The sequence below is a fragment of the Podarcis raffonei genome, chromosome 2 (genome assembly GCF_027172205.1).
Source record: "Podarcis raffonei isolate rPodRaf1 chromosome 2, rPodRaf1.pri, whole genome shotgun sequence".
Taxonomy (NCBI): Eukaryota; Metazoa; Chordata; class Lepidosauria; order Squamata; family Lacertidae; genus Podarcis; species Podarcis raffonei.
Window position 1 is genome coordinate 102,143,165 of NC_070603.1, and position 21,079 is coordinate 102,164,243.

The window sequence follows — 21,079 nt, forward strand, 5'->3', positions numbered from 1 at the left end:
CAAACAGGACACGAGGGCAATGGTTGCTCCCTACTACACTTGACATTTTACACTACTGAAGGCAGAGGGCCTTCTTGGTAGTGGTGCCCGCCTTGTGAAACGCCCTCCCACCAGACGTCAATGAGATAAACAACTATCTGACTTTTAGAAGACATCTGAAAGCAGCCCTGTTTAGGGAAGTTTTTAATGTTTGATGTTTTATCATGTTTTTAATATTCTGTTGGGAGCTGCCCAGAGTGGCTGGGGAAATCCAGCCAGATGGGCGGGGAATAAATAATAAACTATTATTATTACGTCTGAATATCAACCTTCCACAGGGCCACCATACATGACTAGTATTCCCTTATACACACAACCTCCACGAATTTACCTAATTCCTCCCCCCTCCTTTAAAGCCAGCTAAACCAGCTACCATCGCCACCAGCCCTTATAGCAACAAATGCCACAGTGACATCCTGCACTGTGGGGACACTTGCCTTCTCTTACTTCTCCTGGATATACTCTGCCAGTCACTTTCACTGGCTGACCTGGACTTCCTAGCATTGTGGGAGAAGGATCAAACTGAGCTGCAGTGCAAGCCTAACTATGTCTACTCCTATTGAATTTAGTAGGGCTTTCTCCCAGGTAAATGGAATTAGGATCAGGGGTATACCTGGGGGTTGGTTAGGTTGGCCAAGGGTGCATTTCCAGGGGAGTGCAAAAACTGCACCTCTACACTCTGGCTCAGAGTGGCAAGGTGACCAAAAAAACCCCGAACTTTTTGAGTTTCTTGTCCATGGTCCCTCCTGGCTTCAATACAGCTCCTTGCCAAGGGCACAACGAAGCCTAGGTATGGCTCTGATTAGGACTGTAGCTTCACCCCCGCGTCTCCACAGTTGATTCATTTGCCCTTCTACTGCCCTGCTTTGATTTCTGGATTCCCTTCCCCTATCCCGATTTGCCCTTCCTTTCCCATGGACTGATCAGCCTGCAACGGGAGCGTCCCCTGCCCTTCCCCGCCCCATCGGATTTCTTCCCATTGCCTCCCATACTGCTACCACAGCGTTCCCCTCCCCACACTTCCTCTGATCTTCACTTCTGCCCCTAACCTTCCCTGCCGCTGCTCTCACATACACCCCCAACCCCTTGGCACTCTTCCTCAGCTCTGCTTGCAAAGCCGCTCCACGTTTCCTTCCGCCGCCCCACCCCATCCCTCGAGGAAGCGAGGCAGGGAAGAAAAGTCAAATCAGGAAGAAAGAACTCAGGGCCGGGAAATGAGAGGGGCAGCAGGAGGGTGCTGGAAGGAAGGAAGGAAGGAAGGAAGCTGGGTAAGGGCAGATGCTTCTTTGGGGGGCGTCACTTTCCCAAACAGTCATGTGCTACGCTCGCGTGCAGGGAGGGGTGGGTGAGGAGGGAAGAGGAGGAGACGGGAGCTCTGAGCCTGCGCAGACCGGGGTGGGCCGTTCTGCTTGTTGTTGCTGCTGCCGCTGTGGCCGCTGCCGCGCCGGGCGCTTTTCAATGCCTCTGCAGTTGGCTGCTTACATTCAGCACCCTGGTCAGCTCCTCTCGCCCTGCGGCTTTATTATTGGCTTGACGGGAACTAAGCGGGAGAGCGAGGCGAGCGAGCGAGAGAGGCGGAGAGGAGCGCGCGCGGAGGAGCCACCATCTGCCTAGCTCTGTATTAATAGATCGATCGCAGGAGGGGCCGAGCCTGGTCTCGCTGGAGGAGAGAGAGAGCGAGGCCAGCCGCGACGGCAGCCTTTGATCCCGACGCCTTTCTGTGCAGCAAGCAACCGAGCCAGTCCCGGGTAGGCAAGAGTTAAAAGCCATAAACCCACGTAAGCGCTCGTTTGCTCTCGCTCGCTCTCTGTCTCTCCTGTTGGGAAGACGGCGGCGCCCTCTCGGCTGTCAGCTGCATCGGAGAGGCAGGCAGCTCGCCTCCTCGGGCACCGGCTCCCCGGCGCGACTTTTTCCCGGAGATCGGCTGGCGCGATTCGGTGGCTGAAGTTGCAGGGAGCTGAGAGGGTGGTGGCCGAGGAGGAGAAGGACAAGACTTTATTCGGTGTGCCAGCCACCTTTCGGCGGATGAGCCGGAGGAGACTGTGAAAGGAGGGCATCTTGGAACTGCAAGCCGGGCTTTGTGCTGCCTGCCTGCCTGCCTGCCCTCGGTCCTTTCTCCCGCTTAGAGCTGCGCGCCAAGGGCACGATCCGCCGCCAGCATGTTGGACCCGTCGTCCAGCGAGGAGGAATCCGATGAGATCGTGGAAGAGGAGAGCAGCAAGGAGGTGCTGGCCCCGGCGGCTTCTGGGGCACGGCTCTCGCCCAGCCGGACCAGCGAGAGCTCGGGGGGCGGCGGGGGCTTGCAGCCCAGCAGCCGGAGCGGCAGCAGCGTCCGGCCTTCCAGCCCCAGCCCCTCGGTGGTGAGCGAGAAGGAGAAGGAAGAGCTCGAGCGGCTGCAGAAGGAGGAAGAGGAGCGCAAGAAGAAGCTGCAGCTGTACGTCTTCGTCATGAGGTGCATCGCCTACCCCTTCAACGCCAAGCAGCCCACCGACATGGCTCGGAGGCAGCAGAAGGTAACGCCTGGACGGGGAGAACAATGGAGGGCTGGCGGGCAGACCCTGCAAAGAGGCAGAGATGTCTGCGGAGGGGAGCGGGGCAGACAGGAGAAGCATCACCTGGCGCTCAGCAGAAGAGGAGGGTCAGAGCAGGGAGGTGGGAGAACAAGAGAAGCAGAGCCCCCCAGGGACAGTTAATGCTGCACTGTAAGTTCCCCCCAAGGTTGGCAGGAGGAGACCTCTGTGGCCAGCTGACATGGGAAGGCAACCCTTCCCTGGGCAAGTTTTAGGCATCATGGCCAGCCCTCTTTCTTAATACAATATAAAAAGTGCATGTGCAGCCATGATCTCATCCCTCTCTACAACAAAACCCTGGCAGGAGGTGCAAGCAGTCCCTGAAGCTCAGAGAAGAGAGACCTTGTCAGAGAGAGGGAGATGGCTGAGTCAGGTTTTGAACCCAGCTCCCCTTGGTCTGTGTCCAGCACCACCACAGAGGTGGGAAGTGGCCTGCTGAGCTGGAAAGGCTGGGAGTTGCCTGCAGCATTCGAATGCAGTAAGAGGAGAGGGAGCGGGAAGGACAAGAGGGAGACACACATACACACCAGAGGGGCCTCTCGGCCCAGGATCAAGGCAATGGGAGTACTGCTGGAAGCCAAAGGGATGGAGGAGTGAAAATGAAGCAGAAATTTGCAGGGATGGGAAGAGGAAAGTGAGAAACAAAGTCAGCACCAGAGAAGAAAGTAGGAGAGAATCCACCCAGCATTGCTGCTTGAAGAGGGATAACCCTGGCAGTGGACAAGAAGTCAGATGATCCATATCCTCTCTCTCTCTCTCTCTCTCTCTCTCTCTCTCTCTCTCTCTCTCTTTCTCTGTCTCTCTCAGCTGCTTCCCCTGTGCCTTATGTAACTGCAGCTATTCCCAGAAGAGGCCTTTTTTAAAAAAATAAAAATAAAAAAGTCAACACATCACAAAGAGTAAAAGCAGGCCATGTGTTTCTGGAGTCCTGAAGGGCTCCTTCACTCCGCTCTTGCACCCACCACCCCACCCCTCTAGTCCCAAGGTGACTGTTGCTGCACCCGCTGGAGAGAAGCAGCCAAGCGCTTGCTCTCCAGGAGCTCTGAGCAAAGGTTACTCTGGCCCAGTTGCCTGCCGCGCTTGTGCTACTGTAAGAACCAATTATTGCAGCAGAGCTTTTGTGTCCCTGCTCATAAGCCTTCTCAGTGCAGCGTTTGATGTTTAACAGGAGCATAACATGCTTCACGCTAAGTTCAGATCACTTTCTTTTTCATGCCTGTTTTTTCTGTCTTTCTTCTACAATGCAAAAAAGCACTACAGATGAGCTCTGCATAATTCTTTTGACCAGGAGCAGGGGTACCTGCTGCACATGCACGCTAAATTTTAAATCAGAGACACACCAAAAGTGAACCGAGTTTGAGTAAACTGAAAGGGGGATGAAATACCTTAATTTCTCATGTGCTTAGTACTCTGTTGTGTGATCCTAGCCTTCTGTGCACATCTATTTAAAAAGAGGTGTAATTAATCCAGCCGTTGTTATGCTGCATCCCGTAGTTGATGCATTTTCTAGTTATAGTTTAGTACTTTTAACATATGATGTGCTTCAGCACTGCTGTCTTCTTTGGGTTTGCAAACAGACCTGTGAATCAGATCACTAGAATCTAAACTTTATAGCTTGGAAACTGAGACTTAGAGACAGAAAGTGACTTTCCCAAGGTCAACCACTGAGTTCCTGCCAAAATAGAGATTTCCAGCCCAAGAGCCAAGTCCATCATAACTTGTTTATTTTCAAGTATATCTCACTGCACTGAATGGAGCATAAGATTGTAGCCTAAAGATGCAGTCCACATCTCATGGAAGTAGATGGCAAAACTCCTAATGATTTAGTAAACCTTAGGATACACTGTACAGCCTTCGTACAGAGTATTATTAAACATTGTGCAATTAAATAAATTGCACTCTTTGCAGTAAAGGTAACTCTGAGCTGCTGATGGTTATGTTTATATTCCATGAATTCCAAATGAGTTATGTTTAGGAAAGGTAGTCAATTCTCCCTACTGTCACAATTTTTGTTGCGTAAATGAAGGTCATAAACTTGAAACTCCCACTGGAATCAGCAGGGATAGTCATAAATAAGTAGTTTGTCAAATACGAACCTAAGATGATAAAGAAAATTACTACTCCACTAAGGCCTAGCCTGGAAAACATGCTTGTGAACAGATACCTCTATATTTCTGAATGAAACCTAGCTTGCTCTTGTGGTATGAGGAAAGGTTCCTTTCCAGTCAAAGTGCCGGTATGACCTACACAAGATGCATTCGCCAAAGGGGCACTACAAAACTAGTAGCAAACAGGTTTTATTCATATTTATTTATTTGTGTGTGTGTGTGTGAGAGAGAGAGAGAGAGAGAGAGAGAGAGAGATTACAAGAATAAGGAGGGATACGGAGGACCCAGGTGGACTTTGAAATAGGCAATACAATTTAGCTCCCAATGAAAAGAACTGCTATTGACACTTTCAGTTATAAGGGCAGGGTCATCTATCATCTAGACAATCACAGCAAATTAGTTTGGTTTTGTGTGTTTTGTGAAGAACACCAGATAACTCAGTTGCATCTGCCTCCCTTCTCATTCTCTAGCTAAGTGATGCTCTCACATAGCTTTTTTAAACTCTATTTGGGGGGGAAACAAAAAGCAAAGTTACATTTAGTTTATTCAAAACCTTAGAGGCAAACTTTTAAGAATGCCAAATGGCTGCATGCCTTACCAACGACCTTTCTAAACCAGAACGTCTCTAGGACATATTGATGGAAATGACATTCAAAAATTCATTCAGTTTGTCGCATCACAAGGCTATTATTAGCCCATTCGAGAAAAAGGAGGCTGGAAAAAAATTATTCAGGGGAACACAGTTTGCAGAGGGACTAACTGGAGAGTTTAGTGTGGAAGGTCAAACACTTATACACATGTATTATCTATATGGGATACATTGATGATAGCGCATATTATATTTGAATATTATTGCCTTGGGTGGTTTTAGGTTTGGGGTTGATGGTTTTTGTATCATGCTGCTGACAGTTGTGCATTTTGTTATCCCCTCTCACTCAATGCAATATAAATTCTCCATATTACATAAGAAGGGGGGGTGAGAGTAGTAGGTTTCAAAAAGAAAACTTCATTTGAAGGTAGACAGGGAGCAGGTGGAAGGGGTGCTGCATGGATTAGAAATGTTGAGCTCTGATGTGGAAGGCATTCTTTCAAATGTCTGCTCAGCCATAATACTTTGCCGGGCCAGCCACCTTGACTTGCCACCTGTAAAATGGGAATGCTTCTGTTGTGCGAGGTTGTTGCCAAGATAAGTTTTAAAACATTGCAAGTATTGTGTGGTCTGGTGGGTGGGTGGAAATCCCCAGCAGAAATCAATAAGGTTATGTTGAAATGAGAATTAGTATTCCCCTCTCCCCTCTCCCCCCAAAATAGTAAATGAGGATGCAAACATTTAGCAAATATGAAAACATAGTGCAATCTCATACTGAGCTAAAATGCAGTGGGAACTGATCTGGCTGTGTGTGGTTCTCCAGGGTCTGTAGCCTTGGGAGCCTTTGAGGTGGAGATTCTGGGGACTAAGGAATTTGGGACCTTGCGCAGCTGATGCATATACTGTACAATCTTTTTCTTTCTTTTTTATATAAGAGAGAAACAGTGCATAACATAGGTTTACAGCTCAATTAAGGCAACAAACTTTACTTGAAAATAATTTAACTCTCTGTACATCAGTGGTAGTATAGTGGCCTAAACACTTGAGTTAAACCAAGCCAGGGTCCTGAACAGTAAATGTGACACAACTGGCTAAAGCACATGGCAAAGGACATAAAACCTAATGGGGCCATATTATGAATTAAAACAACCCACGGAAAATTTATCCGTAGAGATGAAATGAATGCATGAATGAATGAAGATGGCAGAATCAGAATAGTCCATTGACATCAAGATTCTGTCACTTATGTTGAAGCTAAGGGGGGAGTGCACTGACCAATATTCCAGAACTGCTTTTGAGTAGGAGAAGAGTTTCCATTGTCTCCCTTCAGAGTCTCCAGCTGTGTCTAAAGAATGAGTTTTAATGCATATTCTTAAATTAGCACTTCCATGGAGATTGCGTGAGATGATTCCACCTCTTGCTATTACTTAGGGAAAATTCTCCTTGTCTTCAATACATGCACTGCCTTAAGCGAGATTTGAGCCTCAAGCAAACTCATTACTGCAACAACTAATTGTAGCAAAATGATTGTGTTATGTGTTCATTTGTGTTTCGTGACTGGCTGTTTTTATGAGTGGCAGATTCGAAAGTGAATTGAGTTGAACTCGTGCTCTTTCTATGACCTGCTAGTGTTGCATTCTCAACATAACTACAGTATATCTTGTTTTGGACAATCTGAATGGTATCCTCCAGATATTTGAAGAGTAGTTATGATGAGCGCACATGGTCGCTCTTTGAGACAGATTGGTTTCAGCAAATATCTTTGCCTTCCTACATTAAGAATGACTCATTTGTTCAAGATCTTTTGGAACTGTTGACGGAGATGTCAGCATTCTGAGACAGAGAGAATCTGAGCTTGGGTGGGGGAGGAACAGTGTGGGGTGGGGGGACAGGATCACACACAACTTTTAATTTCTCCACCATGCAAACTACTCAGCCTCCAGAAAAGAAAGAGGCAGTCTTTAATGCACATTTGTACTGCTCTAAAGAAGAAACAGACACTCTAGTTTTGGTTATTGATTGTGAAGCTGCTTTGGAGCTGGATGAGCTCAGCTTCTTGTCCGTCTGGAGCAGGCAAGGGATTGTAAGACAGTTGCATCAGCTGCAGTTTCATTGAAGGGATGATGAGGTATGCTAAAATGGCAATGAGAGTTGTTTACATCATTACGTGTATCAAGAGCCGAAAGGTGTTTAATCTGTCACATGTTTCAAGAATTCTGAACGGAGTTGCAGCATCTGAAGTCTTCAGAGAAGCACAGTGGGCTTAGTCTCCCCATTCTGAAAAATCCTTTCTGTTGCTTTGATCCCAGCAATAGTTGTGACAGCTGAATGCTTTTATGAAAAGAGGGAGTTGCTGAGGTTAGCACAAGCAGGGAAGTTTAGTTTAGATCCATATTGCTTTTCCACAGTAAGCTGTGTCCAAACTGCCTTTCTTCCTGAGGGTCCACATGACTCCCAAGGGCTACCCATCAACACTATCCAGACCCAGATCAGCTTAGTTTCAGCAAAGTGGTGGCCTCATGCACATTCAAACCAGGAGTGTTGCTTCCTGTTTCAACACTTGAGGCAAAAGAGGGAAAATGCTGCCACCACACCCACCCACACCACTGGTGCCCCACCTCTCTTACCTGTGTTGCACGGTGGTACCTGCAAAACCCCAGCAGTGGAATTGGCTTCTGGCAAGACCTCTTGCGCTTCGTGATATCTTGTAAGATTTTGCCGAGATCTCGTGGGATTTAGGGATTAGACTGAGTTACCAAACTTAGTATGCAAGAAAGGGTACCCATGTTTTGCAGATCAAGGCATTATTCCTTGTCAGTTGCCTCCTGCACTATTTTACTTCCTGAAATTCCCACTACTCTCTCAAGGGAAAATTTAAAAAACTGAGGAAGAAACTGAAATTGACAGATTTGTCCTTCCCTAACTATAGTCACTGGAAGTAAGTATATATCAGTGTCCATCCCAGTGCTGAGGGAAGCTGTGACCTGAGGGCCACACAAAGTCAAATTTTAGTATAATATATGTACTTTGGATAAATGCAGGTGACAAATTTCTCTATCAGTGGAGGTAGTATTCATTCATTCATTCATTCATTCAAAGAAGGAAACAGACTTTCATTTGTTTGTATTAGGAGTAGGCATGTTTAGGATCATTTTCTCACACCAAATGGAAAGATAATCAAATCTAATGAGCAGGATCAGTTGCTTAGGAGTGTGATCTGTGGACTTTAGCATGCAAAAAGAGAAAATAACATAGCACCAAAGATCTCCGTTCTCAACACAACTGTCAGCATCATCACCATCATGCTTAAAATAAATTATGCCCTTCACAAATAATTAATGAAAACAAGCTCTTGCCCAAAACCAAGTTTAGAAATGAGATAAGAGGAAAAGCACCAGGTAGGAGAGAAAAAGGATATGCAAAGAAAATTTAAAATATCTCTCAGCAATAGATGTACTTCAGTTACTCGGATCTGCCTTCTAAGAAGAGGCTTCAGGTGGGCTGCTCAATGGCAGTCAGATTGATGACAAAAGTATTGGTCGTTCTACAACTCTTCTGCCCTTTTGCAGTTAATGTTGCAATCCTTCAACTAGGGACACAATACTAGGAGGCAGGAAGTTGCTGTGGAAGTTTCAAAGGATGGTTTGTGCCACTGCTGAAGATATGTGTGACAGTAATATTTGGGGCTCAGAAAAATGTGTTCTACAAAGTCAGATTGCTTAGAGATGCTCACAGAGGGACTGGCCCAGCATTTCTTCCTGAGGTTGGGGTTCGGCTGCCCTGGTGGAGTTACTTGATGGAGCTTTCAGCTCCAATATGCTCCTACTGCCTGTTTGGAGCACACTGTGGTCTGAATCGGGCAGGTGTCATCACCAGTGTGGCGTAGTGGTTAAGAGCAGTGGACTTATAATCTGGTGAACCTGGTTCGCTTCCCTGCTCCTCCACATGCAGCTGCTGGGTGACCTTGGGCTAGTCACACTTCTCTGAAATCTCTCAGCCTCACCTCACAGTGTTTGTTGTGGGGGAGGAAGGGAAAGGAGAATGTTAGCCACTTTGAGACTCCTTCGGGTAGTGATAAAGCAGGATATCAAATCCAAACTCTTCTTCTACTACTGTGGGAGTGATGAAGGCATCGTTTAGCTTTTTCTCAGGCGGTTGGACTAGACCTACTGCTCCACCCCAACTACAAGTTTGAAGTGTTCTGAATGAAACCTTGGGCATCTTTTCTGAAGGTGCTGCTGTGTAAGTTTCTCTTTGGGACAGAGAGAGGTCAGATGGAGAGAGATCATGTTGGAAGGAAAATTAAGCCACAGAGGAATCAGCTGCTATTGTTCATCACGATCATTTGATTGTGTGAGTTCATCCAAGAGCTCAAAGCCTTTTGTTTCATCTACATGGTTGCTGCTGGAGTGTTGGTCGCCTTGTGATGTTGGCATTCATCTGTCATGCGAGACAATATGTGAGATAGACGATTATTCTTTGAGTGTTGCGTTTCTTTGCATCCTGAATGCATTCTTAGTTTCTTAATAACTTCTGCAGAGGAAAATGTACATATATAAATTCAGTGGCCATATCTTTTAGTCCAATAGAAACAATCCTTTTGCCTGTTTTGTTCATTAGGCCCAGTAATGCAACCACCATAGTGCTGTGTCAAAATTTGAATCCACTTTATTTTCTGTATTCAGAGAGGGGGGGTGGGGGGAGAGACATAGGCAGAGATGGATGAACTTGCTTTTGCAGAAATTTTAAAGGGAAAGGAAAATTTCAGTGAAATTGTTATGAGGAAACTGCTGGTTTCTTGGGCTTACTTACAAGGGCTCCATGGAGGGGAGCGTCCTCTTCCATTGTAAAAGCATCGCTTAGCAATCTGCAGCCTTTCTGGGTACCATCAAAACCCCATGATGCCCTTTTCCAGGAAGATGGCAACTGAGAAGCTGCTTGCAACATACTTGTTATTATTATTTTTTAGCAAAGTCCTTTTGCTTGGAAAGAAATCATTAGATATTATCAGGAAGCCTCTCTATTTCTCTAGAGAGATGTAATGGGCATTTTATTTATTTATTTATTTATTTATTTATTTATTTATTTAAATTGCTGTTGTCTGCCCTCTTCTCTGGTGCTCCACAGGCAGTATCCTTGATTGTGTGTCTTCAGGCACCAGGAAAGATGGACTCTGGAGCATCTGAAAGTTGAACAATTTTTAAAAGTTAAAAAGGAAACCAGGGGAAGCTACAGAGGACTGCAGCACCATGCTGCATAAAGAAATTTAATTTTGCATAACTTCAAAAGTCTTAACCCTCTCCTGAAATTTTCTGAGAAATTCTTTTTCCCCCGTGGTGAAAAGGAAAGAAAAAATTACTACCCTTGGGGAGGTGCTGTAGCACCTTAGGGAGGTGCTGCCTCCCGTGCTGAAGGGGGGGTACCAGGCTTAATCCCTGGCAGGAAATGTCACCTGCCTGAAACCCTAGAAATCTGCTGCCAGACAGGACTGAGCTTGATGGACCACAGGCAGCTTCTCATGACCCTCTTGCACAGAGGGCAACGTGCTTCTCAAAACTGGAGGATAAGGGTTGGCACAGCACTGGTACCCAACATCTCTCATGCAACCACAATTAAAATCTTGCCTTAAATGCATAAGCAATCAGTTTTCTTTTTTAAAAAAAATGCACCTGTGCACATGGTAGATTTGGATCTCAGCAATGTGCAGGTAGCTTCTAGTGATGGGGAACTTGTGGCAAACAGTGGGGCATGGGTGCTACCTGTGAGCTTCCTGTGGGTTGGTGGCCACAAAGAATTGTAGAGTTGGAAGGGACTGTGGAGTTCATCTAGTCCAATGCAAGATCTGCTGTCCAATGCAAGGATGCAGCTAGAGCATCCCTGACAGATGGCCACCCAACTGCTGCTTAAATTAGACAAATTCACAGAGGATGTAGCTATCAGTGGTATCAAACTGGGAGGGGTAGCTAATGCCATAGACGACAGAACTGGAGTTCAAGGTAACCTGAACAGAATGGAGAACTGGGCCTATCTAGCAACATGAATTTTAACAGGGAGAAATGTAAGGTTCTACACTTAGGCAGGAATAACTAGCTGTACAAATATAACCTGGGGGACATCTGGCTTGCCAGCAGTACATGTGAAAAGTATCTAGGGGCCTTAGTGGACCACAAGCTTAACATGAGTCTACAGTGTGATGCAGCAGCAAAAAAGCCTATTCTAGGCTGCGTCAACAGAAGGATAGTGTCTCGATCAAGCAAAGTCAATAGCACAGCTCTATTCTGCCTTAGACTACACCAGAAGTACCATGTCCATTCCTGGGCGCTGCAATTTAAGATGGATATTGACAAGCTGGAACATGTGCAGAGGAGGGCAACCAAGATGATCAAGAGTCTGGAAACCCTTATGAGGAATGATTGAGGGAACTGGGTATGCTTAGCCTGGAAAAGAGGAGATTGAGAGGAGATATGATAGTCATCTTCAAATATCTCAAGGGCTGTCACATCAAGAAGAATGTTCTGATGGTAAGAGCTGTTTGAGAGTGGAATGGACTCCCTCGGAAGGTGGATAATTTTCCTTCACTGGAGGTTTTTAAGCAAAGGTTGGGTGGCCATCTGTCATGGATGCTTTAGTTGAGATTCCTGCATTGCAGAGGAGTGGACTCAAATGGTCCTTAGGGTCTCCTCCAAGTCTATGATTCTATTATCATAACTGATAAATGACTGTTGATATAGGTAAAGCTAGCAATGAAAGGGTTGTAGCTTGGTAGTAGAGCATCTGCTTTGTATGAAGAAGGCCCCAGGTTCCATCCCTGGCGAGGAGGGAGCCTTGCCTGAGACTCCAGGGAGCTCCAGGGAGTCAGTATAGACAACACTGAGCTAGATGGATCATTGGTATGACTCAGGACAAGGCAGCTTCTTATGTTCCTAATGCCTTTTGACACTAAGCAAAGCTAACTATGTCCTTAGGATTATTCAGTAGAGGAGAGGTCTTTCAGGGGTAGCCTCAGCCTGAAATGCTTTTTTTTTTCCATACAGAAAAGGAGATTCCCTGCTTTTGAATCAAAGGTTGAGTCATTCTTCCCAAAATGGATTTGGAGTCATCCAAACAAAATGGATGACTAAATTAGAAGTTGGAAGAGGGAACATAGATTGCTGGAGGGAAGAGAGTGGCAGTGGCAACAGGAAGTGAGTTATGCTAGCACAGTGTGCAAGTCGCTGAGCTCGGTCAGGAGCAAATAGCAACATCATTACAAAAATCAAGTTTTATTTTTATTTATAAGAGCCAGTTTTGTATTGTGAGAAGTATCATGATTAAAGATGTTGAAAACAGCCCCTAAAGTAGTCACAAATGCTACTCAGTGAGCATTGTTTTCTTTTATTTGTTTTCCTAAGTAGAATTAATTAAAAGAAGCTTTGTCAGAAAATTATTTTGAAACAAGTTTTATAGTGAATTTATAATGTATTGTTATTAATTAGTTACATTTATATGCTTCAAAACAAGCTTTAAAAAAGTATTAATAGTTACATTATTAAAGAGCTAATTTGGTGGAGTTCACTCTCGTTTGGTGGAGGTGTGCCATGTATGAAATGCCATCTTGGAAGCAAACCTGGAACCCATCTATAGAAGGCTCATAATTCCAGATAAAATATTGCTGCAATTCATTTTCCTGCAGCCTCGCCTCCTCTTAATTAGAGTGGATTTAAATGATTGCCATTCACTGTCTTCTTCTACACTCTGTTACTTTAAGTCAGGAAAATGCCAATAAATACCTTTCAATCCAGGTTCTTACTTAACCATTTATAATTACTGAGTGGCTCTTAAATGCCAAAGATTATTGCCAGTGCCGCTGGTAGTTGTTAATTTGTGGAGAGTTATCAACTCAAAAGTTACTAGGTACTGCAAAAACTGATGCAGTGCAGAGGCATATTCAGATTGTGCTTTTGAGCACAGAGTAGAATTCTGTCTTTAGAGTATTATTTATAGCTGCATTCTACATAGTCTAGACACTTTCCCTGAAGCAGTGTGCCTTTGTGTTAGTAATTTCAACCACTCATAATAGGTTTAGCATTTATCATTTATCTACCTACCTCCACAGGGGTCTTCCCCTCCCTTATTTCATTCACAGTGATCACTGAATCATTTGCAAAGCAGTTGATTTGGAATCCTTTTGCCTTGGCATATTTGAAACAGTCTTGCTCCAGAGACTGATGCTGAGAGAAGATAGATCATGCACGGCATTTTTAAGCATGAAAGTGAGCCACTGGAATCCTGTGCAACTCCTATAACCATGTGTACACTAAATCATGCAATGCCAATTAACTTTGTATAATGAAGCAAGAAGAATCTTACATAAATTATGACCTATGAAATTGAACACAGCTCATCAGCTATGTATTCTGGCATGTGTGTTACATTCAAGCACAATGTCCCCTTAAATACAGTCTCCAAACTCCCTGCTTTTTCTTTTCCCTTAACCAGGGTGAGTCCCTGCTGCAGGAACTTCTATAGAACCTGTTAATAATTTTTTAAAACTTACCAGCACCTGTGTAGAGTCTGAATAAGTAATTGAGAGTCAGCAGACAACACAGACTATAAGAACATCCCTGATGAAAAGTCTACCTAGTTCAAAAACCATTTCCCGCAGTGGCCAACCAGGTACCGATGGGAAACACACAAGGAGGACATGGGTACAGTATCTCATTCCTACTGTTTACTTCCCCAGATGCTAATATTCAAAGCCATACTGCCTCAGACCCTGGGGATAACATAGCCAGCTTATTCTTTATTGGGAGTGCAACATCCTGTCTTAGGAAAGGCCCAACCTAGAGACGGCCAGAAAGGTAAGAGGTCCAGTTAGCAGACTAGGGTGCTGGAGAACTGACAAAACAGAGAGATGGTTCACAGATCCCAGGTCTGTAGAATAAGGAAGATCAGACACAAGGCTTGGAGGACCATGGACAGATCACTAGGAGGGAACAACTTCCTCCAACAAACTCTCCTCTCTAGCTGAGGCCTTCTGTCTCTCTAGTCCCAGACTACCTTTCCCAGGCACCACCATCTTGCTGAAGAGTAGAGATTATTCAATGGGGCTAGAGATAAACACCCCAAACAAGCCTTCACCTGTTTCCCACCCCATGTGCTTCCTGTACAAGTGGGCAGCCATTGAGGAGTGAGAGGTGCCTGATGTGGTGGTGTCCATACAGCAAATGCTGAGGAAACTGTCTCTAGGGATCCAGTTTGAGTGTCCCAGGAACTCATGGCTGCCACCCTCAGAGTGAGTATCAGTGCCTGTGTCTCATTGCCACTGCAGGCTGTACTGATGACCTGAATCCAGTCAGCAACTCCTCTGCTGTGCCTGAGCCCCGGCTACCAATCAATATCCACATTGACTTTTCCTTAAAAAGTGTGTCTCTTCCATTAGTTTGTCATTACATTCTCTAACTTCGGTATTGCTTCTCAACCCACATCCAAGCATCTGTCTTTCCCTTTGCCAAGGGATCAGTGTTTACATATCCCATCCCTTCATCCAATACAGCCAGGCCATAAATGTTGTGGGAGGAGAAAAAGCATCTAATGTTTACCATTTGATTGAGTGGGTTTCAAAGTACCCAGTACCAAGATGCAAAGCCCCAACTGGACCAAATACAGGGCCATCTGTGCCTCCGGATCTTTGCCCAGACTGGCCTCCACAGGTACAAATAAACTCTGCCAAGCCAACAAACTCTGATGCATTTTGCGGCCCCTGCTTGTAGTTCATCACACACATCAGTGTGATGGAGAGAAAACATCCAGTCTGCTGTTAATTAAATAAGGACTGGAGCCAGATAATTTGGTTCTGAATTATGCAGGGAACAATGATGCATCTTATGGGGACCAGCATCCTGCTCATTCACGAAACCTGGCCCTGTTTGCTAAGCACCCATAACCTAACCATGTTGCATCTGTATGGATATGATTGGTGCTTTTGTTGTGATGGTGCTCAATGGCACAGAATACCAGCACCTCATTTTCTGCTGTCCCTGGTAGAGAGAGTCTGCTAGCACCTCTGGCACTTTTATTATGATAAGAGTGCTGGCACCTCATTTTTTACGAAAATGAGTAAGGCTGCCTTACAATGTGTATGAGAGAGAGAGTAGGCTGAGAGAGTGTGTTTGTTCCCCGAAGGAACATTAGGTGCCTGCTAGTGATGGGACGAACACCCCTTGTTTTGCTTGGGGTTGGGCTTAGAAAACTGCACTGTTTCCCCACAAAGTTTTGAATATAGCATTTGCTCCTACAAGAGGCACTGATGGCCACCACCTTGGACAAATTCACAGATGATAAGGCTATCAGCCAGTGGCATGCACTCAGTAGACATGGGGAACTTGGCTAGTCCCCTAAATGTTCCTTGGGTACCTCCTTCTCAAAGCCCAGGAAATTTCTGCCCAGCTTAGGGAGGGAGGTTTGATGCTCCTGCATGTGATATCTCTCCCCCCCCCCCGGCCAATCGCCCTCCCAAGGCCCTAACTGTTTCCCTATGAAAAAATTCACCACACGGCACTGCTATCAGCAGTTAGTAGACACGATGGCTATGTTAATTCACCACTGCTGGAGACAGCATGCGTCTGAGTACCGGTTGTGGAGAATCACAAGTGGGGAGAGTGCTGTTGCCCTCAGGTTCTGCTTGGGGGTCCCTAAGGATCTGACTGGCCATTCTGAAAACTAGATGGGCCTTTCACCCAGGAGGCTCTTGTGTTCTTATTGGTTTTGGGAGCCCAGTTCAAAGACCTCCATGTCCTTAGTTACATAATCGGAAGTGCAGGGGGCTCGGAATCTGTCCCTCAATTGCCCAGTGAACACAAACCCTTTCCTACCACCATGTAATAGAGTAGCTTTTAAATTGATGGCCGGGGAGGGGAGCCAGCAAGAATTGGGGAGGTGGTTCAAAGGAAATCTCTCCTGTGGGATGAAGATGATAAAATTGATGGAAATTTAAATATGTGAGGTATAAAACTAAGCACTGTGAGTGCTGGGTGCAAAATAGCAATTCAGAAAGGACAAAGCACCACAGGTCAAAATGTAAAACTTGAAGAGATAGTGCATGTTTTTTTATTATGTTTTACATTTTGCTGGAAGCCTCCCAGAGTGGCTGGAGAAACCTGGCCAGATAGGTGGGGTGTAAATGTTGTTGTTGTTATTTCATGCCAGTGTTTACACGCTAATGCTAGAAGCTGCCAAGCTAAGTTGGCTGAACTGGAGAGCTTGGTCTTAGATGTAGTGGGCAGAATGGAATACCAGTGGGATACAGTTATCTCTGGATAGGAATTCTGTAGGAGGGGCAGGGAAGGCCGTAATGGAGGTTGTGTCACTGTGCACACTAATAGGTGAGCTGTACCAATCAACACAAGTACACTCTTTCACACAAACACTTGTACCTGTGTTCAGCGTGATGCCTGACCGAGCGTTTGCTTGTCTTCTTTTTGAGGTGCGCATGAGCTGGGAAATACATGTTTTGAGGGCATCAGTCATTTGGATCTGTGTGCCTTTGCAGCAGAGAACAGGACTGTAATATTATCAGTGTGCTCAGGCTGCCTTAAAGTGGTGCAGCTCTCTTTCTTTGAGAGAGATGGGACTTCCTTGCAAGCAATGATGCTTGGGATCATGGCGATAGGCTGGCTTCCAAAGGCCTTCAGAAGCACCTCACTTCTCGATGCAAGAGCTAGCTTGCTGTGTCTGGCCACGGGGGCCTCCATTTTTAATTTCTGCTGTGTCAGTCTTGTTGGCAGCAATCAAACATCATCTCCAAGTCAGCAATGAACGAAGGCAGGGCCAGATCTGCAGCCAGCCTTGGCTTTCCAGTATTACATTTCGGCAACGACCTTTAAGATGCGCTGTCATAGAATCTCCTGCCGTATTTTATTTTTATTTGATTTTTTTAAAGCTAGCGGGCCAAAAGCTTTGCTCAATTTATGAGAAAAGAGGAATGATGAACCTATCTGTGCAGAAACTATTGCTATTGCCATCTGTGAGGCTAAGGTGGGGGTACGAGTTTCTAAACGTTGAAGAACCGGTTCTTCCAAGATGATCTATTGCACCTTTATCACCATCTGGCCTTTATTGTCTCAAATGTGAGGATTTAATACCGCTAGTCTAAAACTGTTTGTATATGCTGTGAGGTTAATGAGGCTCTGTGAAGGTGAAAGGGAAAGCAACAGAAACCTTCCTGCAGGGCTGCTCGTATTTTTTAGATCAGAAGGCTATAGGCGAGCAAAATCTGTCCTGGGTCTTTTTATAACTTGCTACAAAGTGCTTGGGTTTTCAAATCCTATTAGAAACAATAACTATTACTGCCAACTGGCTATGGACTTGCACAGAAGCCTGAATGTAATCTAAAGATGGAGTCATCTTGGTTTTCAATTAAAACAGAAAAAGCTAGTTTCTGTCCTCTTTTTCTAGGGACACGTCCACTTTTTCATGGGTGGAGTCATCATAGCGATCCACAATTAAAAGCAGAAGTCGACGAATGTGTCCTCTTTTTTGCTCTTCACAATATGGCAACCCTAGTTTCTAGCCTGTGGGAGGACAGTTCGAAAGAGGTGTGCTATTACTCTTATTAAATAGCACCATCAACATGCATGGCAAGGGCCAAGAAGACAGGTGTGTTAACATTCTTAAACTCAACACAGGTGAGACAACAGACGGTGGACACAGTTATTTCAGGGACACGTACATCGGCTTAGGTACAGTAAGATTGGAAGACTAAGGAGTTGTGGTGAAGGCTTCTTGGGAAAGGTGGGTTCATTATTTAAATGGCAGTGCCCCCGGTAGGCACCCCTTCTCACCTTCTCAATTTTAGTATATGTGCTGCCGAAGCGAGCACCCCTTCTCACCTTCTCACCACTTCCCCTGTTGCCCCTTTGGTAGCCCTCTGCCCCTGGGCAGAATATAAGTGGAGGTCTTCTGCTCAATGTGGGCAGGTGACCAGACAGTGACAGTGAGGAGGAGAAGCAAGGAGGTTCTGGGGCTTATCAGCAGGCACCCGCTGATACCTACAAGGGACACAGCTCTGCTCTAGGGCTTGGCATAGCTGGTTTTCCTACATTCAGTTGGATAGAGCATGGTGCTGATAACGTCAAGGTTGCAGGTTCAATCCCCGTAAGGGACAGCTGCATATTCCTGCTGCATTGCAGGGAGTTGAACAAGATAATCCTCAAGGTCCCTTCCAGCTCTACAATTCTATGATCCTGATGCAAAATTCTGAGGGGGAAAATTCACACACAGTGTTTAGAATAGGTGTGGGGAACCCGCCCAGCTCAGGAACTGAATGTGGCCCTCCAGGCGTCTCTACACAGTCCTCAGGGCTACTAGGCCACAGCCCTCACTGGTTCTGCTTCACATCCTGAGTGATTTTGCCTGGCTGGATTGTGCCCCTGAGCTCCGACAGTGCCTCTTGCTTGTCTGTATGGAGGTTAGAGAAGGGTGTATGAGTGAGTGCAGAAACTGGCCTACCATACACAGAGGTAAAATTTGCATTTGTTGCTCTGCCCACTTTTGCCTCTGGCTCCACCCACCAATGGCATGTGGCCCTTGGAAGGTTAAGGCCTTCAGAATGTGGTCCTCAGTCTGAAAAAGAGTTCCCCATTGATACTCCCAGGCTTACCTGGGGGCTGGGAAGGCTCACCTTATCCTGTATGGGATAAAAGTTAAGATATAGAGGTGAGGGAGGATTTTTGTAGTTTCCTCTCTCTTTTCTTCTAGTTTCTTTCTTGTTATTATTCTTTGCAGATTAATTCATTCTTTTTATTGTGTTGTGAAAAATTTCAATAAAACTTTTTTTTAAAAAAAGAAAAATGTTCCTCATCCATGATTTAGAGTAAAGCAAGCAAGCTCAACAGCTGAACACAGTAGAATCGTATATGTGCAGAAAGCCACAAAAGTTTCATCAACAGGCTATGTTGCTTCAGTGGAGAAACTACCAAAATAATGTATACATAGATTTTCATCTGTGTATGTTCCCACTGCAAAAGGAGGGAAAGGCATTTTTGCCAATTTTGTTTTCTGCCAAAGTCCTTCTTCTGCTGTGGCACTGTGCTGAACCATGTGGGAAGTGGTGCAAGGGCTACAGCAAGAATTACTTTTACAAATGTTCCTTATTCTCCCACCACTGGAAGTCTCCTCTGACTCAAGCACCTTTCGTTGAGCAGAAGGACCAAAGCCATTGCTTTCACCATGAATTGTTCAGGTGTACCCGTTCCTGCCTCTAGCAGAAACATTCCTGCGCTTCTATAACCCAGATGCAGTCTTGTGAAACTGGAGTCAATATTAAGAATTATCCCACAGCGTGGGCTGCTGCAATGCTACAACAAGGGAACAGCAAATTATAGGGCAACCTCTTTATTTATTCCACCATGCGCATTTCATTCCCTTACACAGTAAATCTTCATGCGCTGGGCTGTCAAATACATGTTTGAACTGTAAGGCAGTGGGCTGAGGAATACAGTCAGCGTTTTGAGCAAGAACAGTTGGTGTGCTCCTTTCTCCCTCTTTTGCTTTATCAGTGTTGGCTTGGCTATGATGCAGAGTTAGGATTTGGTCTTCCAGTCCACTGTGAAAGCCATTCACACATTACAGGTCAACAGGCCAGGGTTTATCATCATTCGGTGTATGCCTAAGCTGTAGCCAAGCTTGCCTTTTCGAATAAGTGTACCTGTGTACCTATGCGATAGTGTGTGTGTTTAAAAACTTGTATTTATCTCAGACAAACAGTGCATCATGACATTTCCTCCTGAGCTGCAACTGAAGCATGGGCAACCAGGGAAGCTGGTTTAGTGAATGCCTAAGATAGGCACACTTGCTGGTTTTCTTTTTAAGGGAAGCGCTTACTTTTACCGTGAAACAAACAAGGAAAAAGCTTCCCGTGCCGATTTCTTTAAACATAAAGAGACGTCACTAAAAAGATCAAACTAAAAAGAATATCAGTTGGCTATAGGGCCTACTTTCCCATGCTTCCAGAAAAGCCCAGCTGAGACTTCCAAATGATTTTCAGGGAATTTGAGTACCCAGGAAGGTTGCAAATTGCAGACCACCAGAGCAACAATTTGCAGAATGAAAGGGAAGGCACCCACAATCACCCCTTGGCCACCTTGAAAGTCAGGTAAGCACAACAAAAGCAGCAGTGATTCCACTACCACAGGGCTATTGCAATAGCCAGAGTGTTATAAAATAATTAAATAATAATAATAATAATAATAATAATAATAATAATAATTCATACCCTGCCCATCTGGCTGGGTTTCCCCAGCCACTCTGTGGCTCCTCCCTACCAGGTAAGCCTCTCCAGATTTCAGCAAGACATAGGTTAGAACATGGTGCTGATAATGCCAAGGTTGCAGGTTCTACCTCCGTATGAGATGTCTGCATATTCCTGCATTGCAGGGGGTTGGACTAGATGACCCGTAGATCCCCTTCCAACTCTACAGTTCTATAATTCTATGGTTCTCTCCCCTTTGATAATATGCAAGTGCAATTTCTTTGCTCATTAGGTGTTGGATAATGGGTGTTTGGGGTGGGGGTTCCTGGATACATTTTCAGCACAGCAGTACATTAAACCTATAGAAGTTCCAGGTTTCAGTGCTGAACCTATTGTTCCATGGCCATTCCTCAGTGGTAAGTCATCTGCCTTGCATGCATCTCCAGTTAGCAGTGGAAATATCCCTTGTCAGAAACTCCATATATCCTCAACAGCCAATACTGAGCTAGAACCAGTGGTTTGACTTGGTATTAAGTTCCTACGC

The 21,079-nt window shown here is 45.3% G+C and overlaps 1 protein-coding gene across 22 annotated transcripts in view; it reads left to right on the top strand.

Annotated features, from left to right (window-relative positions):
- Window positions 1-2,198: 2,198 nt before the first annotated feature.
- Window positions 2,199-21,079, top strand: part of CADPS (calcium dependent secretion activator) — a 340,568-nt gene continuing 321,687 nt past the window's right edge. For all 22 annotated transcript variants that reach the window (XM_053378320.1, XM_053378321.1, XM_053378327.1 and 19 more), the window contains exon 1: window positions 2,199-2,552. In XM_053378320.1, coding sequence (XP_053234295.1) covers window positions 2,199-2,552 — 354 coding nt within the window. The remainder of the gene's footprint in view (window positions 2,553-21,079) is intronic.